Here is a 22,647-nt window from a genome sequence, read left to right on the forward strand (position 1 = left end):
CAGTTTTTCTAATAGAAATTAGTCCAAGTTATAAATATTGTAATTTCAAGACCATTGCTTAATGTCAAATTCGTCCGTCAAACAAAGACCTCACTTCAACCGACATAAACAACATTTCCTCTTCTTCCTGCGCCGTGTTGCTGGGTGTGCTTGTTTTTGTTACCTTGCTCGCTAGAAATATAAAAGTGTCCAAACCTTTCTCCTTGGGTGCGGAGTCTCGGAGCCGTTTTATAATTTTATAATTTATACAAATTAAATGCGTTTGGTGAAAGTCTGTATGAAAGTGGAAAACACATTTCATTTGACACCGTTTCACCTCTTCAGTGTTCATCCCCGGGTTGTCTGGCAAGTTGGCAACCGTCTGATTATCTTTAGAATATAAAGCGCACTGAGAACATCAGTCTGTCTCCGAACGCACCGATGCCGAGCACCTGACAGGGAGATTCTGACCAAAACGCTCTCTATATATATATATATATATATATATATGTACATATGTATGTACATATATATATATAACCATTTTAGAACCCAGGATCTCAACTCCAAATTCAAGTGCAACCTGTTAATGTATCCGGCCCCTGTAGTAATAGCCCGGGGAAATAATTTGCTTCCAAGCAAAGCAAAGAGAAATTGCGTTTGACTTTGTGCTGACAACACGTCGTGGGAGAAATCACTGAGCGCGAGGACAAGCTACTGTAGCGTCATGAGGATAAACTCATTTAAATCTAATCAGCTGCATTAGCTCTGCCCCGAGTGTCGCAGCGTGTTATCGGGGAGTTGAGGTGAGAGATGCTGCTCCGAGGTGTTCGGGATCATAATGACTGGCATTATAATATATATCGTTGAGGCATGGATTCACATGAGGTACGAGGCAACGATGATATAAATCTCGGTAAACGGCAAAAAAAAAAAAAAAACGGTGTATGTACAATGTCACAAAAGGAATATCAACATTTTGGGGAAAAACGCACTTGTTAGCTTTTGTTTCCCCAGAGTGAGACGAAAAACCTCCACGAGTCGCCGTTTCATTCATTTCCCATTGGTTCTGAGCCCCCCTAACATCCAACCTTACATCCAACATTCCTGCATGAAAAAAAGGACACATTAATTACTCTGGCCGCATGCAGAGCGTGTCCATGTGACGAGGTTAGAAGTGATCCAGTCCGGTCATAGTGTCCTTGACCAGCGCAGTGTAGCCTCAACAGGGGAAACCTGCTTGTAATATGACAGCCGAATACTCCTAATCCCCCCCCCCCCCCAAAACAACTGATCGAATGTTGCCCCCGCCCTTCCTCCTTAGACAGGCCACACGAACAAAAAACCTTTTTTCCCCAAGTATTTATGCAGTGCACAGCCACTTGATATAAAATTTATGAATCCCCTCCCCACCCCCATCCCTCACACAAACACAACTCGCGTTGACTTCATGCGATGCCTCTCTTCGGGTGCGATCGGCGGTTTTGTCGCCGCAAAACAGCCCGAGCACTGCGGGAGCTCCGAACGTGGAAGCAATCCAACCTGAATGTGTCTTTGTCTGAGATGAAGGGCATCGCCGTCGCCGTCTGGGACTATTAAGCCCACTTTCTGAAACAGTGGAGCCGAGTGTATGAGGACGGCTCAAAAATAGAAGCAGTCTCCCCCCCCCCACCCCTCCCCTCCCTCCCTCCTCCTCCTCCTCCTCCTCCTGGGCTCCCTCAGAGGGAAGGGGAGGGGTCATCAATCCCCACGCCTCCCGTCGGGCTCAATTACGTCCCACCGATTGCAGTTGTTTGATGTGCCAAAGTTCTCACTGAGTCTTTTTCTTTGCATGTCTTGTCCGTGTGTGTGTGTGTGTGTGTGTGTTTCATATATGTGTGTGTGTGTTCGTCTCGTCAGCGGCGATCGTCTCCAGCGAGCAGAACCCCGTCATCATCATAGCGGTGGTGGCCGTGGCGGGGACCATCATCCTGGTGTTCATGGTGTTCGGCTTCATCATCGGGAGAAGGTACGCTCTCGCGGGCCCCATTGACTCTCCGCTCCTGTGAGTCTGCGCTTGTCAAATTAGCCCTCTCTTGTCACTCACGGGCCTCCGCGCCCTCCCGTGGTTGTCTTCTCACGCGCACACACACTCACACACACCAGCACGTAGGCACGCCTGCACACACGTGCGCACCCTTCATCTCGTGGCATGCTGTGCTAATGGGTTGTGATGCATCTTTTATTTTTTTTTTTTCCATCCTCAGCACCCCCCCCCCCCACCTCTCCTTCCAGCCCTGACAACATTTTCAAGCAATTTTTTTTGCAGAGCCATTATGAGACAAGTACTCCAGAGTGAGAGGAAGCTTTTGGCTCTGCATTCCTGTGTGTGTGTGTGTGAGAGAGAGTGTGTGAGATCCAGAATGGAACATGGCACAGATTTTTCTGTGTTTGCGTTTGTTTGTTTTTCTCCCAAAGCCCCCAGCCCATTGTCCGTCAGAACTTGCTTTTTAACGCCAGGGTTCATCAGAATTAGCCTTCCCTGTGGCCCCCCCCCCCCTCCCCTTGTTTGGGGTGACCTTCACTCTCCAGTGATGGCAGGATCTCCGACGTCTGTTGAAGATAAAGATCCAGACGTCTGACTTGAAAGCATATCAAAGAAATGATGCACATTTGCCAAAATCACGCTAATGCAGACCATGCAAAACACAATGCCAATCAATTCGGTTGTCATTTTGTTTTTTCATTTTGTATATTAGAAAAAAAACATATATATACATATATATTTGCATATGTATGTATATCTGTATATATATACACATGTATATATATATATAATATACTTTCACTTTGGCAGCAGTGGATGACTTCCACTCTGCAACTCCGCGAGAAGAAGAAAACCATATGAGTGACGGAATATTATAACATCTGTGAAAATTGGCTTGTTTGGTTTCAAAAACCATTAGACATAGAATGACACATGGTCAGCACTGTTGACCATGTGTCATTCTATGTCTGAAACACTGGCACTCTATCTACAAAGAATCCCAATCTGGTAAAAATAAACTGTGGCCACAGAGGCAAAAAGAAAAATCCCCAAAATGTAAACTTTTCTTTATTTTTTGATAAATCTACAGTGTTCTATCCAGCATGTGTCGATTGATAGCTTCGCTTAATTTATTCTGAAAATAAATAATATGATAGAACGAAACAGAGATTTGTCGCTCAAGGTCCACTTACTGGCTCTTCGTTGATCCCAAAATAGTTCAAAATAGCTGCAAATGTCGTGAAGATGTCAGAGTTCTGGTTGAGCAGAGCGGTGGAGACAAGGCTGCGCACGAGTCACTTCATCAGCAGTAAGTGCATGTCCATCACTCGTGGCTTATTCCACCTTTCACACGTCATCCATCATTTTGATTTCTTTTCTCAGTTTGTGCTCAAAGACCAACTTTGTGCAGCAAAACGCTCGCTCGAGGGAACCTTCAACACGTTAATATTGCAAAAAAAAAAAAAAAAAGAATAATATTACGAGATGTGTTGAACCGTCCTCTACAGCGCATGCATTGTGTGATATGTGACGTGATTAGGTATTTGGAGCCAGGCTATGTAAGGCTGTCGGGGGTTCACAGCTCCCGCTTCCTCAGCTGGCTTTCCTCGGAGGATTTGTCATGCGCGGCGTTAGCTGCCACATTAAAATACTTGTAATTTAGGGCGTTCGTTTCCTCTGCACAATCAGTTGATTCTGCCGCCCTCTTCCTCCACTCCCCCCTCTCCCTTCCTCCCCCCCCCTCTCCCTTCCCCCCCCCCGTGCAGGCACTGCGGGTACAGCAAAGCAGATCAGGAGGGAGACGAGGAGCTCTACTTCCAGTGTGAGTGTCCAAGTTCATGTTTACACACACACACACACACACATATATATACATGTAGACAGGGACATCTCAATCACTGCATGCTGAACAGGAAGGGGTGCCATTAAAAAAACACATTAGCACCCACAGGCATGAGCGTTTGATCCCAGTTCATTTGATTCGAGTCAAAGCCGGGGAACAATCAGGCGAACATCTGCCGCTGATTGGCTGGACTCAGTCTGTGGAGATGAAGGTGTTGGGGAACTACAAACGCGTGAATAGGAACAGCTGTCAGGGAGAGAGGAGAGGTTGAGGTTGTATTCTCATAAAAAAAAAAAAAAAAGGAGGAATAACTCAGGTGGTTTTAGTGAACGACAAGGCTGAGAGGAGGCCGGTGTGGTCCGGCAGTACCGGGAAAGTGTGGTATCGGGATATTTGGAAAAATGACATGACGTGAACTGCAAAAACATGTTGTTAAAGCAATAGAGCGCAACGTATCTTCTTCGTAGCGTCCATATTGTTTCCACGTTATGACTGGAAGCTCATGAACTCGTCGGCGTCGGAAGAACGACTTCCCAACTCCGGGGAACGGAACCATCCGAAGAGCGACGTGAACGCACCATCGTCCACGCTCATCCGTGGGTCAATCGTTCCAGTGTCGGTGGGTTTTTTGTGCCCACAGACCTGCGGGGTTTTTTAATCCGCTCCTGCTGCTTTTCCAAAATTGTTTAGTTAGCCTCCTGTTAGCAAACGTCAGCTTCTGCTGCGGCTGTCTGATATCCAGTGCTGAGGGCTTTTGTCAGCCGTTTCTTGACAAAAATACTCCCAAGTGAACGGACAGACGAAATAAGTAGTGATGTTTTTACAAGTTTTATTCCGGGTCAGGTTGCGGATGAATTTAGCTGTAATTAAAAACGGAGCAAATTATTATAAATTTGAACGTTTTGCCATCATTCACAATTGATTCCGTGGCACTTTTTCCATTTAAATTATTAGTTTGCTTTCAATGATGTCAAGACATTTTTTCTGCACCATGCAGGCGTCAAAAAATATAATGTGTGTGTTAAAGGATGCATGGAGCTGGGGATGGGAGCATCACAATATGAAGTGATGAAGGTCGGTCAGGAACTTCCATCTACTTTCACCCCTGGCGAGCGACCGGAGCTTCTGGTGCACACACAGTTTGTTCTGTCGAAGGGCCTCCTTCTAGGCCCCTTCTATCAGTAAGAGTGTTTTTTTGTTTTTTGGGGGTTTTTTTTAACACCACTCCTAATGATGCCCCTGGAGATGCAGCTGCAGACTGCTTCCCCAAAGTGGAGCCGTAATGATCCAAGCTGTAGGCAAACTGCTGATTTGGAAACAAAAGGGTCAGGGGGGTGTCACAATGCGTACGCTCTAAAGCGGAGGCAGCGCCGGCGAGTCCGGGTTGGCCGACACTAAGTATCTGACAGATCCATCCTCGGCAGCAGTAGAGGAAGAGAAAGAAAAACAAGCTGGGAGAAAACTCAAGCGCCGGCGTCTGGCCCTAATGGAGTGATCCGCCGCGCAATATCAAACGGCGAGAGGCTGCCAGGGCGACAGAAGCCAGATACTGCGAATCCAACATGTGGACCCAATTTGTCTGCCGTGTAGCGGCGACGCCGCCACGATAAGACATCTCCTATCAGATCCGCTGACATCTCGGATGGACGAAGCAATTATGGGAGCAAGTGGAGGGAAATCTGGGCCGCCGGAGTCCCCCTCGCCGGAGCACAATGCATTTGTTGTATTTGCGGGCGTTGGGATCGGCCGCATCGCCTCCCCCTCCGTAAAGAGAGTTAAAAGAGTCTCTCCATCCGGATGAGCTTGCAGTTCTGCTCTTGTTGTTTTGGTCCAGCGTTTATCCAGTGCAATACGGCCGGAGCTCATTAAATTTTAAAGTTGACAGGTCGTATTGTTATCAGCGGAATTTAAAAAGGCACAGCGGAATCGCCCCCCGTGAGTGGATGTGTTTGCTTAATAGTGCATAATACTGTAATTTGCTGTTAATTTGTGAAAACAGGAACTCCCCCCACCCCCATCTCTAACCTCACTCTAACCTTGTTTGTTTTCCTTATTGGTTACAAACTGCTTCCACTATCACTTCGTGGCTCTTCATGAACTCGTCTCATACCAGTGTTACTCGACAAAAGAATACTGGAGTCATGCAATTTTCTACCGTATGTACGGCCGGGGCTAAACTTGTCATGTCAATGCGACTTTTGTCAACATTATTTTCTAGATTGAACTCAGCTGCTCACATTCATTTGGTCACTTTTGGAGCTGGAGATTCACATGGGATGGGTTTAAATTCAGACCCAAATGGATCATTTAAACTTGGACATGAGTGCTGGGACAAACGACGATCGAGCCTGAACACACCCGATCAAACTTCTGTCCTGTCAGGCTCATCGCAGGACCCGAGAAAGACAAGTTGAGCGACTGGAAACGGCGGACGCTTGAATCTGGATTCCTACTAAATAAAGTCAAGGACTTGCGGAACTTGATTACCTTCTGATAATCAAAAAGAGGGGTATTTAAACCACATAAAGCTGTAAAATGGAATTAAGATTTTAACATTAAAGGAGACACGTCTTGCTTATTATTAGAAAAAATGAGTTGTTTATGATTTGTCCCCTTCAACATTTTAAATTTGGTTAAGCAATAGAGATTTCAGCTGTTTGTAAAATTCTAATTAGTAGAGCCTCTCTTTGGTTCCACAGCAAAATGTCTACTTGGGAAACAACCCCACTCGTCCATACAATGATATCATGTGTCAGTAAACGACCAAGCACGATGAACCGACATAGCCGGTGAGACAGATTATTCTTCAGTGAGGTACTTTCAGGTTACGGGTTACTTAAATATTTGCTTCCCATTTGTGATAGATATTTTCTTGTGGAAACCCTTTTTTTCTTTTCTCACACCGCTCGCTGACTGCTCAGCAATTCCCTCTGAATCACTGGTCTTAGAAACCGTTTGCCTGTCAAGTGTCCACCGGTGCGTAGCGTGCATATTTATTCATAACAGTAATCCTCTTACCTTTCTACAGTTAAATTTCCAGGCACCAAGACCTACATTGACCCCGAGACCTACGAGGACCCCAACAGGGCCGTCCATCAGTTTGCCAAGGAGCTGGACGCCTCCTGCATTAAAATTGAGCGGGTTATCGGCGCAGGTGAGCACCATCCCAATTCCTCTCAGCCCTTGCTGTTTAGTCACTCCGTGCTCTCATATATCACACTGACAGCCAGAAATTTACACCTTGGCAGAGCTTTGTGCCTTGTATATTGATAGTGCCATTGCAAAGAGAGGCAGGCGGGGGGGTTCATTGCAATTAACGTGTGGGCTGCATCTGGTGGAGGCAGTCACCGAGATCTTTTCCACAGCTGAGAAATTGCTGCCACATGGATTTTACAGAGGCGGTCAATGACAGTATCTATGCTACACTAGCGTGTCTTATTATAGGTCTTGGTTACACTCCCCCGGGTATAGCAAGATGTCGCACTCCCAATCTGTATTCCGCCGCTGCACAGCTGCTTTGTCTCAAAATACACGGATAGATTTGTCATTAAACCCCACCCACACCTCACTCACGAACGGCTTCGTCCCAACACAGGAGAGTTCGGGGAGGTGTGCAGCGGCCGGCTCAAGCTGCCCGGGAAGCGGGACGTGTCGGTCGCCATCAAGACGCTAAAAGTGGGCTACACGGAGAAGCAGAGGCGGGAATTCCTGTGCGAGGCCAGCATCATGGGCCAGTTCGACCATCCCAACGTGGTTCATCTGGAGGGAGTCGTGACGAGAGGTAATCACACTTGAAGGGGAAATTAATATATGAAGCGTGAGCTCAGATGAGACACCACGGGGCAAAAACATTGTTTTTCATGCACTGGTACATTTAGAGATTTTGAGGCTTTTTTGCCTCCAATTTCAGAGTAGTGGAAAGAAAACATCCAAGGTACACATTCAGGTGTTTATTTGACTATTTTGTCTATTTGCGTTTGTTTACTTTCTCCTAAATTCACCAAATCTTACCATTAGATCGTGCCTCATTTGCATATTTAAACATAAAATTTCAGAAAACGTAATTCTTTTTTCAATTTATTTATCCAATTCAACAGCAATCTCTACTTCAGTTGCACTTAGATTCACCAAACCTTACATTTTCATTCCGATCTCACATTGTACATTGTATACCTAAAAACATGGCAAAAATGTGTATTGCTGTCGACAGTATTTTCTGATTTATGGAGTCATAAGAGCTATGCAAAATCCCTTCTGTAAAAAGCTTTGAAGCTAATGTGTCAACAAAATGAAACGACAATTTGGAACCTTTTATCCAATGTTCTGGAAATGTATACATTATGTAATAAGATATTGCATCATCTGCGTATTTCAATATGCAATTTCAGAAAAACTTGTAATACAAAAAATAATTGGTATAATGTTAGTGATGAACTGGGGAAGTTTCATCCTGGTATATATTAATTAGAATGATTTCCCTATTCACTTGGGGTGTCACCCCTTAAACATCCTGCAAGATCAGTTTCATCAAAGCACATTTAGCTTTGGGAGGTAAAAGCGTCGTAGTTAGAGTGATATTATATCTGATTAAATTTGCCACAGTCCTTGTTTAACATTTTCTCATTTAGACACTGTAATAAAAGGAGCAGATGGTAACATTTAATTAAAAGCCAATACACGCGGCTAAAAATAACTCCAAAGCAGTTCCGGCATAGTTGTTTATTGTGGAGCATTTTCGGAGCAAACAAATCCTGCTCCGAATTGATCACCCTCTCCATTTTCCGTCTCTTCTGTTCACTAGGGAAGCCCGTGATGATTGTCCTCGAGTACATGGAGAACGGCTCATTAGACGGTTTCCTCAGGGTGAGTGTCACCTTCAAAAGTGTGAGAGCATCTTCTGTAACTTTCCCTTTTTGCATCTGCTGGAGAGTGTCCCAGAGAGCAGGCGGTCTGCAGTTGGATCTGTGCGTCGCATAAATATCATAAATCTTGTGCTGGAGCTGCTGCAGTGCTGTGACCTACATTTCCCACATGGTCAGCGGAGACGGCTGACCCGCCTGTTTTTTCTTTTCTCTCTCTCTCTCTCTCTCTGTCTCTGTGCCCCGCGCAGAAACACGATGGTCAGTTCACAGTCATCCAGTTGGTGGGGATGCTGCGGGGCATAGCGGCGGGAATGAGATACCTCTCCGACATGGGATACGTCCACCGAGATCTGGCTGCGCGAAACATCCTTGTCAACAGCAATCTCGTATGTAAAGTGTCTGACTTCGGCCTGTCAAGGGTGATCGACGACGATCCCGAGGCTGTCTACACAACAACTGTGAGTCAATTAAAGTGCTTGCTCCCTCTCTAGCCAGAGCCCTGTCTGAATCCTCTAATCGAGTCACAGCCGGTGCATGAAAATAGAGCAGAGGCGCTGGTGCACGCCCAAGTGGTCTGCACCATTTTTTATTTGCAAAACAAGATATGTCTGAGTGCAACTTTCGGACTATTCACCCTTTTTCACCTAATGTCTTATTTAGGGTTAGTTAATCATTTACTAACGCTTTATAAATCAGTTCTAAGCCATTAATAAGAACAACTAAACTGAGTTTATTACAAATGCAACATATGGGTCGTGGACTTTTTTTTTTTAAGCATCAAATTCACAATATGGAACGACAGCATACTTATACGAGAGCCATGCTGCAACAACCAATCGCAAGCAAAACACCCCAAGAACATGAAAAATGGGAGGGGTTGAGTCAACACTTTCACAATCGATTCATTGTAAGCCATTTTTCCGGGCTTGTAAATCAAGTCATTTTGTGTTTTTGAACTGCTGGCGAAAAAAAAAAAAAGAAGCAGAACTGTCTCCTGAGGCAGGGAAGGCATTTTTCACTCAAATGTACATGTCAGGTCAACATGTCAATGCACTTCTAATGAAGATGAATGTGAAACAGCAATTCATAAAAAGGGTCATGAGATTCTCACTTAACAATGATCCATTAAGTCTGCATTCATAAGTCATGTCTGCAGTGTTAATAACTAAACTTAAGTGTAGATGCCCTGCAGCGCTGCAACAACAACCACGCAACCTTATTGTTCTTATTCATGATTCATCTATAAAACATTAATAAATGATTTACTAACCATTACTAAAGCCACAGATCCCATCATACAAAGACATGCCCCGTTAGAAAGTGGTGGCAGTATTTTTGCTCAGGTTTGTGGGAAAGTTGTTATTTCTTTGTGTTTTGACCCTGTGTGTAACTGTGAAACTCTCTCTAATTGATGTTTTTAGGGGAAGATGCAGGATATAATGCATTTGATCTTTACTCCAGCCACTGACCTGCATTTTACTGAACAGGGTGGAAAAATACCCGTCCGATGGACCGCGCCAGAAGCCATACAGTATCGTAAATTCACCTCTGCAAGTGACGTGTGGAGTTATGGCATTGTCATGTGGGAGGTCATGTCCTATGGGGAACGGCCCTACTGGGATATGTCCAATCAAGATGTAAGTTACTACCTGGTATGAAGCCATTGAGTTACTTTGACATTCTGCTGATGGACTACCTCATAACCAAAGACCATAAAAAAAGAGACAGATATGTGCTGATTTTAAAGAGTGATTTGAAGAAAATTTGAACATTTTTGCTATTTTCTTTCATTTCTTTGAGGTTCTGAACCATAAATCGTGTGTTGCTCACAAATAACAAGCTCATAAAAAGAGAGCGTCAGTACGGTCTGGGAGAACAACTTTTTTTGTCAACTATAATCTGAACCGGGGCAGGGATTTTCCCAGAGATTCATTTATTAATAAATTCTCACAAAGTCATTCTACCAAAACATAAATATCCCAAACAAAACTCCCACTTTGTGATTCTGCTTCGAGACGTTTCTTGCGGGACCCTCACGAAAAACAGCCCGGCCATGACGGTAACCTTGCGCCTTAATTAGTTCAAGAAGTCTTGCTATGATCACGCAGTCTGAATCCATTTGAAGGAGAAACAGACCCGGAGTGGGACACGCATAGAAATGGAGTCCTGAGAACATGGATTTGATGCTGGTTTCAATATAAACAAGAGGAGTGGAAAGAACTTGTCATGCACAAGGCTTTTGATTCAAATGCCCTTAAAAGTTTATAATGACTTATGCTAATGTAAACCACTGTGAGTAGCAGTGGTGAACCAATTAAACAGGCGGCAACTCGAGCATATTTTGCCGTTTGCATTTTATTTGTTGCTTTGTTACGGGTTTTGGATACAAGGATGTAAAGACATAGATACGCTCTGAATTTAAAGCGGCACTTCACCGATTTTACACGTGGACGTGTGAAAAAAAGTTCCACGCAGCTGCATCAGCTGGCCATTGTCACACCTCTTTTATATGTCACAGGTGCCCATGGTCCTTTACCAGTCAGGGAGGGTTTGATCACAAGATGTTATGTGTTGCATTACGGGACGTCTAGGATCCAGTGTTTTCCGAGCTGGACCCACGCTCGGTTGTAAATGTCAGGAAATCTGCTGCTTTGACTTTTTTTTTCTTCAATCCGTCTCTCTCCTCCCCAACTTTATGGAGTGCAGTACACAAGTTTATAGAGTACTTCTTTAATTATCCCTTTTATAGGTGTTTTGACACCCATCAATGAAACGTGTAAAGACCTCAGTACAGTCACTTACTGCAAGACAAGGAATTCATTCCCACCCCTCTTGTTGTACATAAAACATAACTAGATTTATATTCGATATTTACAAAAGCAATACTTTTTTTTTTCAAATATTATAAGAAATGTAATGAAGTCAAACCTCAGTCAAGCACAACTCGATCAAATTAAGATAAGATAGCTCCAGCAATGCAGCTCTTAAAAACTATTAATACACATTTTCAAAGTTTCTCCCACCTGACTGCTGATGTTGTGAAACATCTGATGTCGGGGGTTCTTTTATGTGCTGTAATTGAATCAGAAACGGTATCTTTAAAGTGCCTTCGCTTCAAGGAAATAGTAAGAGCTGACTCCTGACATTGCCCAGACTTTTCTTCCTCAGAGAACACAGTCCCACAATCCTTTTTTTATTTTATTTTTTTTACAAATGTCACAAATTGCTATAATGATTAACTCACCCGCAGTTCCCTGAGTGCTGTCGCCAGCCTTCCTGTCAACTCCCACTGAGGAGAGTTCAATTGCGGCCGACCACTCGAAGCTGTCCCTTATTGTCGGACATTTGGCTCATTTTGATTGATGGTGGAAGGCGAGTTTGTGCGGGCCTCGAGATTTCTATATGGTGCACGGTGTTTAGCACCCACAGCGTCAGGCCCAAACATTATTAAGATTCTCCGGCGCTCCAAAGCAGAGGCTTGCTGATTTGAACAATCAGATGTTAGAAATGCTAAACAAGATGGCCGGGGCATTAGAGAGCCGTATGTGGTGCTGCTTGCCAGACATCAATGTCAGAAATTTTTCGCACTTCGTCAAGATGTCAGCAAACATCCTCCGGGGCTGCGGGAAGAACGTTATTTGCATTTTTCCCAACATTTTCGGTGTTTTGACACCTTTTTCCCACCGTGAGTCATTCTCGTCTGAGCGGTCCTGACTGAAATAGCTGATGAAAATATGCAAAAATGTACACAGCTGCTTATCCACACTATAAATAAAGGGGAGCTAATCAAATCAAAGTGCCCGCTGCACCTACTGCTCTCCAGTCATTGACTTTTAATGTACTCAGTGCTAAACTGCATGCATGATGCAGAGTGACAATAGATTAGGTTTAAAAGGCACTGTGAAAAGATTCTATTATTCTATTATTCACGGAGCAGTATAAATATAGTCTTCTGTTTACTCACATGGCATATAAGGAACTTAATATGTAAGTTTGTGAAACCTTAGAGGTTAGAAGTGAAATGTCAGCCAATAAAGACAGGTGTAATAGAATCCTATCTCCTAAAGAGTTGCGTAAAAGCTTAACTGCAGAGTTTTGCACTAACTGAATTGTTTTTTAACTGGGCCCAGCAAGAGGAGAGCAAAGGCAAACTAAAAGCATACATTGTCTTTTCAGGATCAGTAAATGAGAGAAAGGGGCTGATTTTGGGAATGTGCCCAGTCTGAATAGATCTCACAGCCTTTTTTAACATCAAATGAAAGTCCGTTTATTTATATCATGCTGGATCTCACAAAAACACAAGCCAACAGCCAAGTTAGCCATTTACATGAATGTAAAGTTAAGTTGCCAATATACTTCATCGGAAGTGCCTGTCAGTGTCCTATCGCTTTGCCAAACCTCGCCCACCACACCTTTGTTGTTTAAAACTGAATCTTTGAATATGTGACTGGCCTGGTGACTGCTTCTGGTGCTATTAAAGGCTAATTATAAAGGGTTTAATGAAGGTGTTACTAAAGGCTGATTCTTAAGGGTTTGGGGTTAGGGAGCTGCTAAAGGCTGATAACAAAGGGTTGGGGGTTAGGGTGATAGTATATGCTGATGGTTTGGGGTTAGGGTTAGAATGATACTAAGTGCTGGTACTAATGACTCCCTCTGTTTTGCTTTTCCCAGGTCATAAAGGCAATAGAGGAAGGCTACCGTCTTCCAGCCCCAATGGACTGTCCACCAGGCCTGCATCAGCTAATGCTGGACTGCTGGCAGAAAGACAGAGCCGAACGTCCCAAATTCGATCAGATAGTTGGCATCCTTGACAAGATGATTCGCAACCCTAACACATTGAAAACCCCAGTGGGAACATGTATAAGGTAAGGGAAAAATAAAAATGAATCTTTTTTAAATGTGGCTTCATACAATAAGGAATTTGATCTTTTACTTTAGTGCATTAGTGGATGATCCAAAGTGTCCAACAGATGATTTAGCCTCTGTAGTTCACAGATGAAAGATAAATCCCAGGGGGGATCGATACCACAAAGCAGCTTCCATGGCTGTATGGTCAATATCAGGGCTTTTGAATCAATCTCTGTAATGAGTTCTTGGTACTTTTTAAAGTGCAGTGTGGAACTCCAGACCTCACTCTGACGTTTTGTCAGATGAATTCTATTTGCAGTCAGAACATAGTTTCCCGGGGTGAGATCGAGAGGTTACAGCTGGTTAGAAAGCGCTTCATTATATGGAGACCGTATGTCGGGAATGTAATCAGATTGGAAAGATATTGACAAAAATATGTTTCTGAAGCGAGCTGACACGCTGCATGTCTTTGTGAATTTCTTATTGATTGAAGCCTCCAATCAGATCCCCCCCCCCCCCCCCCCCCCCCTCGCAATTTGCTGCACCGCTGGATGCCTGTGGTCGTCACTTTGTTTCGTCTCCTGCTTGATCGTGTTTTCAGCCGAACGTTTCCTTTTCACGCGAGACATAAACATCATTCTGTGTTCATCCCGCAGACCAATTAGTCCACTGTTGGATCAGAGCACGCCAGACTTCACCGCTTTCCGCTCAGTGGGAGAGTGGCTGGAAGCCATCAAGATGGAGCGATACCGAGACAACTTCACAGCGGCTGGCTACGGTTCCCTGGAATCTGTGGCCAGGATGTCAATCGAGTAAGTAGATGTGAAGCCCCTCACGCGGTTTAAGCATCAGCAGAGAACATTAATACCAGCCACACTTAAGACTGTGATCTCACCTACACTTCACTTCCTTCCATCCCAACATGAGGAAACAAATCTACTTTGTTGCATTTTGCCTCCAAGCAGAGTTTTGTTATACTGCCACCCCATGAGGTTCATGAGTTTCTGTAACTTCAATTACTGGCCTGGGCCTTTATTTCTTCCATGATTTAACACTGTATATACTACACATTTTTTAGGAAGATGGCCAATAAATGAACAATGCAAACTCAACACCTCCGTGTTCATCTGGCTTGACAAATTCAATGTGATGGACATTTCCACAACACTAAATCCAGGCTTCTTATACACACTGCTCAGTTTGTCTTTCGATCAGAGAGTATTTTCAATCTTTTCGAGTTTTTTTCATTGTTACCCTCAATGAAACACGTGCACAGATGTTTGACGTTAAAAGCCTTCTCCGGGCTCAAAGGGCGGAGTTCCTCCCGCTGCTGGTTGGCTTAAAGCAAAAATCCACACGAACAATTGAGTTGTGTTTATTGTGGCTTAATTTAGAACGGATGGAAAACAGCTAGTTAGAAGTTATTGGAATTGATTAGTGAGAACAGTGTTTCTGTTAAAGATTGCCGTAACACAGTGTACTATAAATCTTTACATAGCGTTGACTTCAAAATAACAGCGACAATTCGGTGAACGTGATTTTACATGCAATTTCAAATTCATTCCATAAATCAGTCAGCCTGTTGGTAGTAAATAAATAAATAAATACAAATTACACAAAGGAATTAAGCATAAGTATTACATAATGAATAACATCATTGATAATTGACAAATAACTACTGCCTGACAACTATTTCAGAGAAAAATTGAATTTCAATTGTGTGAATAAATAGTCCAGAATACATTGGGTGTCATTGAGAAACCTCCGGTTTCCACAGACCAATTTCACTTGAGAATAATAGCAGACCACCTCCCCAGACAATATCAGGACATTCTTCTGTGGAATTTCACAATTAAGACCCTCTAAAGTGCCATATGCAAGCTGTGTTCCCTCTAAATTCAAATGAGTTTGTCAGAATGATCAGGCTGGTATGATCATACGCATCAAAGGGTTCAATCAGAAAGTTATGTTATGTTGGAGAAAATGTAAAAAAAAAAGAGAGATATAAATCATAAGTCACAGCTAGCACGCCAGTACGTAACTACAGTTCGTTGAGAGCCTCTGTGCACCCGTGCATGTAAGTTTAGCTGAATGAATCTTACAGTCTAAAGCAAGTTTGATGCTCTGTGGTCATCTGGAACACCAAAGTTCATGTCCTGTGTGGAATTTAAGAACTTTACAACAAGTGAAACAATGCATTATTTATGGTGTTTCACAGTTCCTCGTCAAGCATTTCCCATGTTGTGTGTCCCTCATCTTAAGCCTCATGAACTCGTGTGAACTCTTTGCGTTTTGCTTTTTATCGCATTCTTACTCGTTGACAGCGGCTGAATATGAGCGTCAGCCCAGACTGTGGCTTGCCCTCGAGTTGTTACTCAGAAGTCCCGTTGGCCATCAGATGTCAACATTCGTCTCCGCATTCCCATAAAATGCTCAAGGGTTCTAATGAACTTCCGAACATACTTCCCAAGATAAAACCAAACTTCAGATCGTACTTTTTTCTTTGTTTTTCAACATCAGCCTTGATATCGATGTTAAAAATGTAGCATTGAGATACATAAACAAGCCTGCTGCGTTTTAGCTGCCTCTTTTTATGTACCTTTTACTCACAATAATGACAAAGCTGAGGCTGTAAATGGCACTTGTTTGGCCCCTTACTGTGGTCCAGTGCATTGATTGATGTGTCTTGTCTTCCCAGGGACGTGATGAGCTTGGGGATCACGCTGGTGGGCCATCAGAAAAAGATCATGAGCAGCATACAGACTATGAGAGCCCAGATGCTGCACCTCCACGGCACGGGTGTCCAGGTGTGACGAACCACGGACGGGACGAGAAACAACAACTAAAAAAAAACAGAACTTATCTGGAGCAGTGCCTGGGACATAAGCGGGATAATCGTCAAAGTAAACGGACATCTGTTATGTCTGACTCTTCCGGCTCTGTCTGGAGTGAAATCATTCCTTTGTTCCTCAGTGAAGGATTGCGGTCCGCCTCTTGAAAAGGGCGCTAAAGAGAGGAAAAGGGCGGGAAAAAAAAACTGCAACAAAAAAAAAAAAAGAAACTACCTGGACGAGATGACTTTCTATTCACTTTTTTTGAATTTTTTTTAGAAGCGTTTATGAACTCGACCATATATCAAATGGCGCATTGGAAAGGAGTTTGACGCTTCCGTTTCTTTAATTTAATAAATGACTTAAGTGCACACCATGGCTATGGATTACCTTTAAAAAGAACAAAAAAAAAAACAATGTGTCTACTTGCGGTGCTTTTACTTATTTCTCTTTCTAATTTGTTTATTTTGCATCTGTCTGCCACAGTGACATGTTGCCCACGCAGCAGTTTTTTTTGTCTTTTTTTCTCTCTCTTCTATTTGGACTCGACAACAGGGTAAACTCTCTTTTATCCAAACGCAGAGGGAACTTTTTAGGCGCAGATTCAAAAGGTACTTTTTGTGCTGCTGACACATGCTGGACTGTTTGAACTGTTTGCAGTGACTCGTGTTTCCCTTCATGTGCTGTTGAAGTGAAAACGGTAACCTCCCGTGCTTGTTTGCAGCCTACGGGAGTGTGGGGGGGGTTTTCGACATGGTTTCAACCAGTTTTTTTTTTATTAAGGAATTTCCTGAAGAGTGCAACACTGAGGAGGCGAATTGTTCTTCTAAATCAAAAGACTTTTATATCAGAGTAGCAATATCCTTTGTCTTAGTGTTCACTACGGGAAACGCGGAACGGTTACATGGTTATTGAGTAGGCTCTTGCAGCACTGTTGAGAGATTTGATTGAAATTGAAGCCACCACAAATTGTTTTGCCGTCATGTTGCACACAGTGTTCGTTTGGGTGCATTGTCGAGCTGCAAGTACAATTTTTAAAAAGGGTGGATCCAAGAACGTTGTAGACGTAATACTGCCTTAAAAGAATGCGTTACATTAAGTATTGCCGCTATTTTAGGCACTTCACTGGCAATGCTTTCTGTATTCATTTAAAGGGTGGACAAGCTCCCTATTTTTATTCTTTTCTTGTAGTGTTGATGTCTTTTTATCTGGAACTTGAACTGGTGAACGGTTTAATGCCACGAGCGACACGGTTAGTGAAGAGACGGACTAAACAGAGCAATAATTACCAGGTAGAAATGGTCCTCGCCTGAAAGTCTTTTTTTTTTTTTTTTTTTAAAGGTGCTAGGTTTTATCGCATGTGTGTGCTGTGCTGAGACAAACCCCTTGGAAAAGATTCAGTCACCGTCGGAAAACGAAAGGAATGTACCTCTTTGACCTGAAAACGGTCTGAAAAAGAAGTGCTCGGGAAATCGGCCGTGCCAAGTCATCAAAAGAAATAATCATGTCGTATTTGGCCGCTACGATACGCTAAAACGTTTGGTGGAAATCAAACGCGGCATTGGAAATGTTCAATTGGGTGGCTGGAGAGATGAAAGAGGCCCCCCGTTCGAAACTCTAGAAAGGTGCCACTTAGCCATGCTGACATCATCTTCCGACACCTACGCCGTTGTCCAGAAATCAAAAGAGCCACTTCAAGGTTCCGGGTCTGGAAATCAGGACCAAACGACGGAGCTCCAGTCGGACGCGGATCGAGCCGTTAATCCCCGCCCCCCCCTCCCGACATACACCGCCCCAGCTCTGCAGACACGCCATGCTGGCTCCCTTATTTATTCCTGCGTCTCTGCCACTCACCCCTCACAGGCGTAGTAGATGTGACGGAACATGCATTAAAGTGTCTCTTAAGATTGCTCCTCTTTTCTCCCATACGTCTTTTGTACGGAGAACAGAGACGGTGGTGGTGGTGGGGGGGGGGGGGGTCTTTGCAGAAGATGTGCTGAAAGCCAATCAACCTATTCTGTGCCATCTGTCTCCACTTCAAATGCGAAAGAAAAAAAAAAGAACGTTCCCATGTTGAGTGTGTTTTCAGTGCAGTATTCTTTCATGAGGAAATGCATTTATTCGGCTGTCACGTAAACAGGAGTGCTGTTGATGGAGAAAAACCATTACAACCATGTCTTCTACTGCTGCTGTAACCTGAGATACATCTGTGTATCCAGTCATTTCTTTCAACTGTTTTCATCTCGAATGCATAGAAAAAGCATTATCCCTCACTGACGGAAAAGTAAAACCATTACTAGCTTTCTTCATTCTCCCGGTCATCTCTAAAACTGCATCCACATTAAGCCAGGCACCTTTGAAAACACTTGAAAGATTGATGTAAGCCTGCCTAGACACTATTGAGGAAGGTTTGTCTCCTATAAAGAGGTTGCTCAAATCTTAAAACGGATGTGGACACCAGACATGCACGACGGCAAAGACTGTATGTTCACGTACATTTGTCAGCACATACTGTCAAAGTGTAGACCCTCTTACAGCCAACATCAACAGAAATATGCTAGCGCATCCAGACGAGTTAGCAAGCGGTAATCATTGAATTCAAACAGCTACCAGCATCAAAATGTCCGGTTTATTTGAATTGAAATATTTGCGATCGTAAAAATAAAAATGGGAATTTTATCATCACATTTCCTCAACGCCCAGTTGACCCTACCTTTACCCTAGCCCTCATCTTCAAATGCCGTGTTTTGTCCAGCTAACTTTCCGAAATCCGCAGATATCGATTTAGCTACTAGCATAAAGGACTACAAAATGAGCTGCAATTCAATAACTGTACTTGTTCTATTGTCCGACAACAGATGAAGGGAAAAAAAAGTCAATGATGACTACCAACTGTTGAGTTTGGCTGTATGAAAACAGGAGGTTTAACCGGGCTCTGCCTGTGCCCCTGTTGAACCAGATGCTGGCTGTGATTGAAGTTCCACTGACCCAAAGGAGACAAAATGTCCTGTTTTCCTGTTGTGCTGCTGCTTGGTGAGGACAGACATCTTAATCTCTTTAGGTCAGGGGTTTAAGGGTTTAGCGTTTTGGATGATGGTAAAAGGTTTTATATGCATCAAAATGCAGTGTCTGCCAATTGCTTTTGCTCCCTTCTGAAGCATTTTTGATGACTGTAAAACCTTTTACCACCTTCACTTTCACTGCCTTTAAGAAGTGAACGTAAATTTCCCTTAAAAAGCTAGTGTGGATTTCTTCGCATGTAAACTTTTTTTCAGAATGATCCAGATTAGTGTGGATGTATAGTTAGATTCATTTCCACTCACCTTTGTCAGGAGACACCAGGAATTAGCCCTGACCGGCTCTGAGCCCCCCCCCCCCCCCCCTCCCCATCCTCTGTGTCACACCCTCCCTTTATCCATACAGCAGAGCTCAGCAATTGGGCCTTGGCCAGACCTTTGAATTGAATACCGGCATGAAGTCATTCAGTCAGCACAAAACTCCCCGGTTCGCAGGCGGCACTCTCTCTCTCACCCCACCACACCCACACACCCACACACACACACACACACACTCCGCTTTGATTTTAAAACCGGGCCTCTGGAGGCCCTTTTGCACCCCAGGGTAGAATGCCTCTGTCCTAATTCTTTTTTTTTTCCTGTGCTGGGGAAACTTGAGCCAAATTGAGATTAAGGCCGGGATGCAATCGATTCGACGTCCCACTCACCTGTAACCTTCACCGGCAGAAGTCACTTTATTGTCTGTTTCAGCTTGTTTCATCCGCATTTTTAAACTTCAGGTCGCTCAACTCTGGACGAGAAAAGTTTTGTTGTGGCTCTATTTCAGCAAAAAAAAAAAACACACACAAAAAAAATACAAAATGTAAAAAATGACAACAAAAAAATACCTACAGGATGTAGAGGGGTCGGTTGGAATCAGGAATAGCAGATAGAGTATGAAGTTATTTTTCAAATCTTGTGGTTCAGCAGTTGGAAATTAGTTTCACCGCTTTGGTCGAGGCGGTGGATCATTCCAAAGAGTGCAGCACTGTTGATTGTGTCAGAGAGAGATGAGATTTGAGGGGATCTTTGTATATGTACTAATTGTAAAACTTGTACATTTTATTTATATTGTTTTTTACACATATTACTCAGTAGAGAGCTCTGAATACATTGAAAATGCACTATATTTTTCTATCTCGCAGATGAATTATTGTCAACCACCAAGATTTCAGTTGTACATATTTTTTTTTTCTTTCATTTAGGACCAAAGACAGCTGATAGGATTTCCATCTTTACTTTGACTTTGTTTCTGATTTTTGCATTTTTAGGTTTGTTGTACAGTAATACAAATTGTCAATTTATTATTTATTTTTCTGTGATGAAAGTATTGAGAATATCCACTGGTCAAAAGTATTTTCCCCAACAGCAGAACTGTAAGATCATTTAATTAGACAATTTCTTGTTACATAGACAATTCTTTTTGCTTTGTAACCTTTGTAATAGACTGTACATATATTTTTGGAAATATAATACAATCTCTATAGAAGTTCTGGGTGTCCTTTGCAGTGTTCCTTTTAATCATTGCTCTAACTCATTTTCATACCCGATGTGTTCCCGTTATCAGCTATTTGTTTCGGTTAATATTGTTGAGATCAGACATCCATGTGAGTACAACTTTTTTTTTTTGTAATAAAATTTGAATACGAGGAGTTAGTGAGGATGTCTGGTCTGATGCCACAGTATTCGATGGTACCATTTTCTAATGAAGCGGCATTTACAGTCTAAAGATACAATGTGACCAATGACTTAATTATACATCTGTTCTAAGCCGTTATTAGGAAAACATGCTATACATAGAGTTAGACTGATTTCATTGTTGAGGATTTCTGGACTTTTCAGTTTTTTACAGCCAGCTCAAAATCTACCTACTGTTTTTGTCCCTTAACCCAAATACTTAACAAATTAAGACCAAGCTGAAGTGTTTGAGTCATGATCAAGGCTTTTTAGAGTGAACTGCACACGACAGGAACTCATTTAACCAAACTCAACAATATATACGTTTTGTTATCAATGGAAACAGAGCACGTGGCATTTGACATTATTCGTTTGAATGCTACACAATTGTAGGCTTTTCACACTGCGCTTAGCCCCAGGCTAAGGGAGCTGTTGGCCCCGGGCTGAGACAACTTTCACACTGGCACGATCCTGACACATTCTGGAGTGGGTAAGCACTGAGTTTGTGGGGTGATCCCTTGAAAATAGCCTAAACACAAGGCTAAAAAGTGACAGTGTGAAACAGGGCTAAAGTGGCAAAGGAATTGTTTTGATATGCTGGAAGGTAAAAAGTAGTCACGTGTTCACGGACATTTAACCCACGACTATTAGAAGTGCAGTGTGAATGGTATAGCCCTGGACTTAGGGTAACCCTGGGTTAGCAATGTGTGTGGGTAAAGGGGCTACGTTAGCCCAGGGCTAAGCATAGCTTGAAATATGCAGTGTGAAAGGCCTATTCATGAAATGTTCTTGCTAGACCGCATATACAATGATAACTTCACTGAAAATTGTCCATACAGTTAAATGTACTCTATAAGAAAAGGTATCCTTGTTTTATTGACATATTTGTAAGGTCGGACATTTTGTATCGCAAGAGTTTCCAATTATGAAGAACCCTGGCAGAGGTCAGATGTATTTGTAACACTTACCTTCAAATCAACTCAATGAATGACTATAATAAGTCAAGTTTTTCCTAATAGACACGACATTAAAACATGGTGGAGCACAATGTGAAACCAAACAAATATAATCGGGCATGTGTCCATGAGTCTGTTGCCCCAGTGCATGTTGGGAAGGGTATCCTACACACCTACCTCACAAAAGGGCAAATCATTTTGTTTTCAAAATAAGAGCGACCCTACGTAATCGTCTTAATTCACGTACGGAATTTAACGTAACACGCATACTTATTCAACCCAAACCCTTATCTTGTTAGAGTTACCGTGAGTAGCTTTTGACCACTGGTAGGAATATGGAGAAATGTTTTCATCAATGGATTACCATTTTGTTTGTATCGATCCTCTTGCACGCACACATTGGCCATGCGATGACTCTTCCTGCGCCTGGTTTCACATTATTCCACTGAATGACAGTTGGCAGCGATAAAGTGCAACAAAAAATAAATAAAAAGCCAAGCATTGCGCCAACAAAGGCAGGGAAGAAGAACTGCACGCCATCAAATGTGTAAACAATGCAGGATTTAAAG

General features: G+C 43.0%; 1 protein-coding gene across 5 annotated transcripts in view; it reads left to right on the top strand.

Moving 5' to 3' along the window:
- Window positions 1-18,396, top strand: part of epha7 (eph receptor A7) — an 85,248-nt gene extending 66,852 nt beyond the window's left edge. The window contains exons 8-17 of one of the 5 annotated variants that reach the window (XM_079180768.1): window positions 1,879-2,023; window positions 3,772-3,827; window positions 6,877-7,002; window positions 7,444-7,629; window positions 8,650-8,711; window positions 8,959-9,168; window positions 10,132-10,347; window positions 13,382-13,575; window positions 14,215-14,370; window positions 16,257-18,396. In XM_079180768.1, the coding sequence (XP_079036894.1) occupies window positions 1,879-2,023; window positions 3,772-3,827; window positions 6,877-7,002; window positions 7,444-7,629; window positions 8,650-8,711; window positions 8,959-9,168; window positions 10,132-10,347; window positions 13,382-13,575; window positions 14,215-14,370; window positions 16,257-16,371 (1,466 nt within the window). In that variant the 3' untranslated portion in view covers window positions 16,372-18,396. Of the gene's footprint in view, window positions 1-1,878; window positions 2,024-3,771; window positions 3,828-6,876; window positions 7,003-7,443; window positions 7,630-8,649; window positions 8,712-8,958; window positions 9,173-10,131; window positions 10,348-13,381; window positions 13,576-14,214; window positions 14,371-16,256 lie in introns of all 5 variants that reach the window. The other 4 variants (XM_079180770.1, XM_079180771.1, XM_079180769.1 and 1 more) reach the window with 4 other exon arrangements.
- Window positions 18,397-22,647: the final 4,251 nt, after the last annotated feature.

This window comes from Pholis gunnellus (genome assembly GCF_910591455.1).
Source record: "Pholis gunnellus genome assembly, chromosome: 19".
In the NCBI taxonomy this organism is placed as follows: Eukaryota; Metazoa; Chordata; class Actinopteri; order Perciformes; family Pholidae; genus Pholis; species Pholis gunnellus.